Genomic DNA, 8736 nt, shown 5'->3' with positions numbered 1-8736 from the left:
CATTACTGACTGTTGTTCCCAGGAGTGGCTTCACAGAGCAAGCAGGATCAGAGAAAGTAGGACTGGTGGCCAGTCAACGGGATGCCCCGTTAAGTTTGCATTTCACGTGTGCAGCAACAGCATTCTATTATAAGTGTATTCCAAGTATTGTAGAAGACATGCATATACTAAGATATATTGTTTGTCTGTCTGAGATTCAAATTTAACTAGTCGTTCTCAGTTTTTATTAGTAAATATCACAAACTTAAGTCAAAGGCTTCTCTTAACTTTATTGAATCATGACTGACATGTAAAATGCTTGATGTGAAATAACCCCCCTTTGAGCTAATTAGCACATGTATCGACACATTTGATTATCCTTTCCTTCTTTTCCTATTTCCCTCAGTTTTCACCTCCAAACCAGTACTGTGGTCCCTTCGCCGCGTTCCCCATTCCAGGTGTCACATAGGAGTGAAATCGTGTCTTTCTGTTTAGTTTCTTTCACTTAGCATGATGTCCTTCAGGCTCATGCATATTTCCACAAAGGAATAATTTTCTTCTTTTTGCCAGCTGAACAATAATTTCTTGTATTTACCCTTTTCTTTATCCATTCATCCATTGAGGGTATTGAGCCCCTTCCCTAGTGTGGAATTGTGAATAATGCAGCAAAATTCTGTTAAGATCCAGCTAATGCCTTTGGAGGGGAGATAGAAGTGGGTGGGTCATACTGAGAGCGGGCTATGGGGATGAAGAGCAGATGAACAGATGAAGAGAGTCCATGTCCAAAGCACAAGGAGGAAAAGAAGAGCACTTTCCACAGCACTTCTGTTCTTCACTGATGGCTACCACTTTCTACCAGGCAGTGGTGGTGACCGTTACTCTGAAGGCCTTGAAACAATTCACCCATTAGTTTATTGACATGTGTGGTAGGTTGCCATTGTCCTTGTTCTTTTAATGAGGACACGGATTCACAAGGATGAAAAGTAAACGTCATACAAGCACATAGCCAGGAAAATGGAGCTGGGATTGTGGAGATAGGTTTTTGGCACCAGTGGCTGCTGTTTGACTCCTGAGTGTAGGAGAACCATCTGTTTAACGTAAGCTTACTAAGCTTTCAAGTCGTTTTGAAAGTAGGCTGAACTCTGAATCCGCACACACACAATCAAATGTCATTGGTTAAATCTCTGCTTCACAGAAGTGACAGCCAGAATGCCCTAGGAACCTTCACCCTCCTTTGGGCGTGGAAATGCTTCATCTTTGTACCCTCAAAGTCCCCCACTTCCTGGAATGTGGAATCTCCCTCCAGCTTCTGGCTGCACAATCAAATGCTACCATTTGCAACAACTTATCAGAAGCAAACAAGCTACAGAGAATTGAGCAAGAATTTCCCGGATGCCAACGTTGTGGTCAGAGCAAAGGATGCTGTGTGAGCTTTGGCTCTTTGAGTGGGACAAAGGTGATGATTAACCCAGTCTCCTGCAGATTTAAGCAGGATGGGAGCTAGGAGTAGAGTCATTCCTCCTTTCTTTCAGCTGCAGGGCTCCTTAGGAGCCATCCTCATCCTAAGAAAAGATGCTTCCCCTGAAGGTCGCCTGCCTCATCCTGAGTGTGGCCAGCACAGTCTGGGTATGTACTTTGTCTTCTGTCATTGTCTGGTATTTCTCTTACAAGTAGCTTTGAGTTTGGAGTCTAACAGGTCTATTACATTAGTTAGACTATTATATACCAGGTCCTCTTTCATTCTAGTGTCTCTATAAATGCCAGGCCATGGAGGTAAAATGACTAGATAGGCTTGACAACTACACAGGGTAATGTGACTTCTAGGAAGGGCGTGGGTGGGAGGCATAGTGAAAACATTGTCAAGGGAACCTGACATTTGTCACACAGGTTGACTCATTTGTCAGGTTCCGTCTTCCAACATGGCACTTTTGTTTGTCATATGCTTTCATGGTGCTGGGGATAGATTTATCGTCTGGGCATGGCTACGCTGCCAGATTGCCAGCCTGGTGAATGTCCCACATCTTTGTGCCTCTAAAGTCTGGAGACATCATACTAACAGAACAAATCATTTGGTAGGAATTGTTCTCTAACTTGTTGTTTCTGGCTGTTTGTTTATGATGAAGAGCATGTTTTAGGTTTGGTATAGCTGTTGTTTGTTTGTAATGTTAAAAACTGAACCCAGAATTTTCTAAATGCTAACACACATTCTACCACTGAGCTACATTCCCAGCCCTAAAGGTACTTTTTCTATCTTTTTGAAGGCATAAAATGTATAAGGCAAATGTATTACCTTTGAAAACATACAGCAAATTCAGAAGGAATTAATTGTGAGGCAGTGTGCTCTTCAGAAAGATTTGTGCTCTTTTTTAGATAACCTCTAAACACTGAAATGATTTCCAAACTTAAAGACATATAAAAGAAAGAAACCAAAATCTGTGGGGTTTCTGAAGTATTCTAATTTATGAAACATGTCAACAATGTCCAAGGAACTCAGTAACACCCTAGTTAGTTACCCAGGGTGTATATTATTTCAGTTGTCTTCTTGGCTCACCATTCATACATCTTGATATCAGAGAGTAAAGAATAAAAAATTTTTGTGGGAATAAAACTAAAATCGCCAGCTAAGGTAATATTTCTGGATAATTCATTAGCTCTGTTATTTTTCCTTAACTCTTACTATTTTATTCAATTTCTGTCTGCTTTATTGTTGCATTATTTTATTCTGAAATGCAATTGAATTTACCATTATAGTTCTTATACAAAAGGATCCCATTTGTTCTTTCAAATGAATTGTTCATTCCTTTAATTATGACAATTAGGGTTATTTGAATTTTCACAAACGAGACTGCATTGACAAATTATAGGATGAACTACCCCAAACTAAAGTAGTGACAGTAAGACCCTTGTAAGTTAGTAGTACAGATTGAAAATAATGAAACCTAAAAGCCATCTTCATCCATTAAACTATGAATTCTTGTTAAATGAAATGTTTTATAGTTCATCTGGCTTATAGCTGAGAATTTTTAACTCTGTACTTCTAATTATAAGGTGTTCAAAAATTGCTAGTTGCTGACTACTTTAACTGTTTATTATTTTCATTTTGAGTGGAAATCTACAATTGCATGATTGTAGTTCAAAACACTGCCAAGTTTTAACTTCCTGCACTTGTGTTCTTGATAAATGCTTGTCTGAATCATGGACCATCTCCAAAGGTTCCCATAGAAACCTGATAGAGAAAGGGAGAGCAAGTACAAGAGGATGGAGGTCTTCTCATACAGAAAGAGGACTTATAGGAGAAAGAGCTGGGATTTTCAGCTATTTTTTTCATCTGTGGTATTGAAGGGAAAGAAAAAGATGAAATTTAACTGATTTTGTTAAATCAGATCATTTTTGGTTTAAAGCCCTTGACATTTAGCAGGTGCATATTGAGCATCAAACACAGTTTTTAACACAATTCACACCCTGTATCTCCTTTACTTCTCATAATGACTCCATAGAATAAGTAGAATTTTCATTTCACTCTGAGAAGCTGACAGGCTGTGGAGGCAGGTGGCTTTGGCTTTTTACCTCTCTGCCTTTTCTTCGTTGGGACTGTGAGCGTCATAATGTCTCCACAACATGCATCATAATGGCTAACACTGTTGCCTCTGCTCCTTTTTGGATGCTTCCTTGAAGGCTTCAGACACTGGAGGTGAATTTGTAGAACAAGGAGGCGGAGTACGTGGCCCAAGAATTGTGGAGAAACAGCAGAGTCACTGCAGAGAGACAGACTGGCCCTTCTGCTCTGACGATGACTGGGTAAGCAGTGGGTGTGCTGAGCAGGGTTCCTTCCTTGTGGCACAAAGAGCTACAGGCTCGTTCAGTTGGTCCTGGATCCCCATCAGAGATAATGTAATGGTAACCTAGCTCCTTACATGCCAAATTAGAGAGAGAAAATGCAAAGAAAATCAGTCCTAAAGCATGCTTTAGTTATCCCGGGTCTCTAGTGGGATAAACAAACTGAATGCCTTGAATAGTGGGACTTCAAATTCCCAAAGCCTTGAGCAAGACTAAGTGGACCTTCATTCTGGAATTTCCCTATGGCTTCTTTACTAGTCCTCAGAGCTATTTTAAGTCAGTGGATATTTGGAAGAGCTGGGGAGGGGAAGCTTCAGGTAATGTTTTAACAAGACTTAGTAGTAGCTAAGAGAGAGACTTTTCATATAATCCCCTGCCCTTCATTTTCAGAATCACAAATGCCCTTCCGGCTGCAGGATGCAAGGGCTGATTGATGAAGTCAATAAAGATTTTACCAACAGAGTAAACAAGCTTAAAAACTCATTATTTGATTTTCAAAAGAACAACAAGGATTCTAGTTCGCTGACCAGGAATATTATGGAGTATTTGAGAGGGGACTTCGCCAATGCCAACAGTAAGTGGGACATATTTGGAGCCCAGGCTTTCTAGCAAAGACAACAACAAAAATGCCCAATGATAATGTTTTTCTACAGCTACTGTGATTTCATTCCAACGTACTCAGAATGGAAACCACTGAAATTGAAGGTGGTATACATCATTTGCACAAAGTTAGAGAAGTTAGCTTAGATTTTTAACATCCCATATATTCAAAGTAAGGAGAGGTAGACCACTCAAGTAGATATTCTCAGAGGTCAATGGATTTCTCAAAGTCACAAGGCAGACATCAGTTCCAGATTCTGCTGAGCCAATTCCATATTAAGATCTGAAATACGGGACCATGCTCTGTCTTCCCCTGGGACTCACCAGGGCTAGGAAGCACTGTGGTCACTCTAAGCACAGAGAACAAGTCCATGGACTTCCCAGTTCTTGTGGCCTTGTTTGCCTCCTTCTGTCTTCATGAAACACTGAAAAATTTAATGTCAATGGTGCAGCAGTAGCTGGCAGATGACTGACCCTGGTAATGCCCAAAATGTTTAGAAACTATTTCAAAGTTCCAGGTAGAATGAAAATCTCAGCAGAAATATCTAATAATAGATTCAAGTCCCTTGAGTGAAGTTACGATCAAATCATTGGACATGCTCAAACTCACTATTTACAGAACCTCAGTTTTAAAAAATTTTCTTCTGGATTTCTAGTCATGAGTAGGACAGTATGACTAATACCCATGGGTGGCTTTTGTATGGAACAACCTAATTAAGCCTGAAACTTGCAGATTACACATCCAGAGAACAGACTATAAAGGAATAATGTGTGGAAATATTTATAATCAATTTCCCTTGGTGGGGGGTTAATAAGCAAATCAGTCTGCAGCCTCTTGAATCCATTGCATTTTCTATTTCAGACTTTGATAACACATATGGCCAAGTGTCAGAAGACCTAAGACGCAGAATTGAGGTCCTGAGGCGCAAGGTCATAGAGAAAGCACAACAACTTCAAGTTCTTCAGAACAATGTCAAGGCTCAGCTGATAGACATGAAGCGCCTGGAGGTAGGTGTGAGACCCTGGCCCCCAGCTACTTTGTCTTTGACCAAGAAGGAAAAGGAAGACACTAGTCTTCTGAGTGCTACTAAGTTCATTATCCACACAAGATAAAAGTGTCTCCACCACAGAGGAGAAGACAGGAGTCCAGAGACGTGAAGGAGATTCTTGAAGGGTAAACAGTGTATTTCAGAAGAACACACCCTCTCCAGTCTGCCCACCACATGCTGACACCTTGGCTGCAGCATCATGGAGGCTCTTTAGTGAGAGTTTCCATTCACAGGGATTGGTGCCTTTCTCTTTCCCCATTCAAATTCTAAAAAGGATCCCAATAGCTCCCATTGCACAACAGCGGCCGGCCAGTGAGGATTCCATGACAGGTGAAGACAAAGTGTAGGACTGATTTGTCTGGTAGTTAAAGAAGTGAAACCCATTTCCAAAATGGAAACCAATTACCAGGAACTCAGCTGTCTCAATAGGCATAATTCGTTTCTCTTTCTTCTTCTTCTCTGTAGGTGGACATTGATATCAAGATCCGCTCTTGCAAAGGGTCCTGCAGCAGGGCTGTAGCCCGTGAGATAGATCTAAGAGACTATGAAAGTCAGCAAAAGCAGCTTGAACAGGTCATTGCTAAAGACTTGCTTCCTTCAAAAGACAGGCAGTACTTGCCAGCAATAAAAATGTCTCCAGTTCCCGACTTGATTCCTGGAAGTTTCAAGAGCCAACTTCAGGAGGCCCCTCCAGAGTGGAAGGCATTAACAGAAATGCGGCAGATGAGAATGGAGCTGGAGAGGCCCGTCAAGGGTGGGGATTCGCACGGTCCTTCTCGAGGTGACTCTCCAACTCACAGACCAAGGGCAGAGGCCGAAAACCCCACAAACTCTGGTGGATCTGGGTTTTGGCGTCCTGGGAGCTCCGGGACTGGAAGTGAAGGAAATCTGAAAACCGAGGACACGGAGTTTGAGGGAGGCTCTAGACCTTCAAGTTATAGGCCAAGTAGCTCAGGCTCTGGGAACCCCATGCCTAGCAACCCTGACTGGGGTGAGTTTTCAGAGTTCACAGGAAGTAGCAGCCCGGCAATAAAGAAAGAGTACCACACTGGAAAACTGACCACCTCTAAAGGAGATAAAGAGCTCGTGATCGGAAACGAGAAAGCCACCTCCACTAGCACCAGCACAAGCACGACACGTCGTTCATGCTCTAAAACCATTACCAAGACTGTGATAGGTCCCGATGGTCACCGAGAAGTGGTCAAGGAAGTGGTCACCTCCGATGATGGCTCCGATTGTGGTGGCACCGGAGACTTAGGCATGACCCACGGTTTTGGTGGCAGGCTTGATGAATTTGCCCACAGGTTCCCCGACCAAGCTGCCTTTTTTGATAGTCACTTGGATTCTCTCTCGTCTAACTACAAAGAAGTTGGCAGTAAGACCCACACTGCAGGATCTGATTCGGACATCTTCACACACTTAACAGACCCGGGCTCCCATGTACCTGCGTATTCTTCCAGTAGCAAAACCTCAACTGTCAGAAAACAAGTCACCAAGAGCTACAAAATGGCAGACGAGGCAGGAAGTGAAGCCCACCATGAAGGAGAGACTTGGACCACCAAGAAGGGCCATGCCAAATCCCGTCTATCAAGAGGTATCCACACTTAACTTTCGGGAAGTTCCCCTGACCCCTTAGATTAAGTTAACCATTTCTGCAACGTGCTCACCAGACACGCTGCTCCTTTTTCCTAACCCTCTACAGTGCCTTGTTGAAATCATACTTGTTTTTTTGATCAGTTTTTCATGCTAGACTGTACGTTCCGTGGGGGCAGGGACTTTGTGGTGTGTCTATCTCTGTAATACCCAAATGCTTAACAGTGCAGTCGTTTCTCAATAAACGTATTTTAAATAAATGAACAAATTCTTCTGAAACTCAATTCTGAGTCTGTTTAACCCAATTCATTCAAAATGTGTGCTATTGTGACATTCAACTCACTAGCCATAAGTTTCATGTTACGTCTCAGTTGGCATTTTAAATCAGGTTAAAAAATTTGTTCTCTTAGTATGGATTGATAGATGCTTAGCTACCTTTGATGAGCATTTGCTATTAGTATGTGCAAGTACTACTTCAAATCCTTTTGAAGACATGTTGCACTTTGCAGACATAAGTATCTTTACATGCTTCAAATTACATCTCAATGTATGTGCATCGTTTTCCCATGGGAGGAGGGAGGTAAGAAAGGAAGTTACAAGGGAGGGAAGGAGGGAGGGAGGAAGGAAGGGAAGGCAAGGAAGGAGTCTAAACAAGCAGGCAGGCAGACAGGCAGGCAGTATCTAGCCTTAATGTGGGGCGATGCCTTTCTTTGTAAAGTAAAATGAGAGTAATTTCGTCCAACCAGCTTAATTTTTTTTTTAGACTGTGATGATGTCCTCCAAACACATCCTTCAGGTGCCCAAAGTGGCATTTTCAATATCAAGCTACCTGGATCCAGTAAGATTTTTTCTGTTTATTGCGATCAAGAGACCAGTTTGGGAGGATGGCTTTTGATCCAGCAGAGAATGGATGGATCTCTGAATTTTAACCGGACCTGGCAAGACTACAAGAGAGGTTTTGGCAGCCTGAACGACAAGGGGGAAGGGGAATTCTGGCTAGGCAATGACTACCTCCACTTGCTCACTCTGAGGGCCTCTGTCCTCAGGGTCGAATTAGAGGACTGGGCTGGGAAACAGGCTTCTGCAGAGTACCGCTTCCGGGTAGGCTCCGAGGCTGAGGGCTATGCTCTGCAGGTCTCCTCCTACCAGGGCACAGCTGGGGATGCTCTGATGGAAGGCTCCGAGGAGGAGGGGGCAGAATACACCTCGCACAGCAACATGCAGTTCAGTACCTTTGACAGGGACGCGGACCAATGGGAAGAGAACTGTGCGGAGGTCTACGGAGGAGGCTGGTGGTACAACAGCTGCCAGGCTGCCAACCTCAACGGCATTTACTACCCCGGGGGCACCTATGACCCCAGGAACAACAGCCCCTATGAGATAGAGAACGGGGTGGTCTGGGTTCCCTTCAGAGGAGCGGATTACTCCCTCAAGGCGGTTCGGATGAAAATCAGACCCCTGGCGGAACATTAGCTGGATAGGTGGGAGGTTGGGGCTCTGTTTTCCTTGTTGGCTTAACAAAGAAGAAGGAAAACAAGGAAGCTGGAGTCGAGAATCTTGTCAACTTCGTACAAATTCCCAGGTGCTATTTTTATTGTTCTTCGTACTGTAGCTAAATGTAACTGAGATGTATTAGTGCTTTGGATAATAAAAGTATACATTTTTTCACCTTTGAATA

General features: G+C 43.0%; 1 protein-coding gene across 1 annotated transcript; it reads left to right on the top strand.

The window, feature by feature from the left end:
- Window positions 1-1474: 1474 nt before the first annotated feature.
- Window positions 1475-8734, top strand: Fga (fibrinogen alpha chain). The gene is made up of 6 exons (XM_005076166.4): window positions 1475-1605; window positions 3655-3777; window positions 4207-4390; window positions 5279-5424; window positions 5931-7059; window positions 7822-8734. Exons 1-6 carry the CDS (start codon window positions 1552-1554, stop codon window positions 8529-8531), a joined length of 2346 nt encoding a protein of 781 aa, XP_005076223.2. The 5' UTR covers window positions 1475-1551; the 3' UTR covers window positions 8532-8734.
- Window positions 8735-8736: the final 2 nt, after the last annotated feature.

This window comes from Mesocricetus auratus, unplaced genomic scaffold (genome assembly GCF_017639785.1).
Source record: "Mesocricetus auratus isolate SY011 unplaced genomic scaffold, BCM_Maur_2.0 Super-Scaffold_100009, whole genome shotgun sequence".
Taxonomy (NCBI): Eukaryota; Metazoa; Chordata; class Mammalia; order Rodentia; family Cricetidae; genus Mesocricetus; species Mesocricetus auratus.
The sequence above is the reverse complement of the archived record's forward strand: the minus strand, read 5'-3'. Positions and strand labels throughout refer to the sequence as shown.

Coding starts and splice junctions, on each gene's coding strand:
- Fga (XM_005076166.4), top strand. CDS start 1,552: ATGCTTCCCCTGAAGGTCGCCTGCCTCATCCTGAGTGTGGCCAGCACA. Junction 3,778..4,206: donor TCTGCTCTGACGATGACTGG/GTAAGCAGTGGG, acceptor CTTCATTTTCAG/AATCACAAATGCCCTTCCGG. Junction 7,060..7,821: donor CAAATCCCGTCTATCAAGAG/GTATCCACACTT, acceptor TTTTTTTTTTAG/ACTGTGATGATGTCCTCCAA.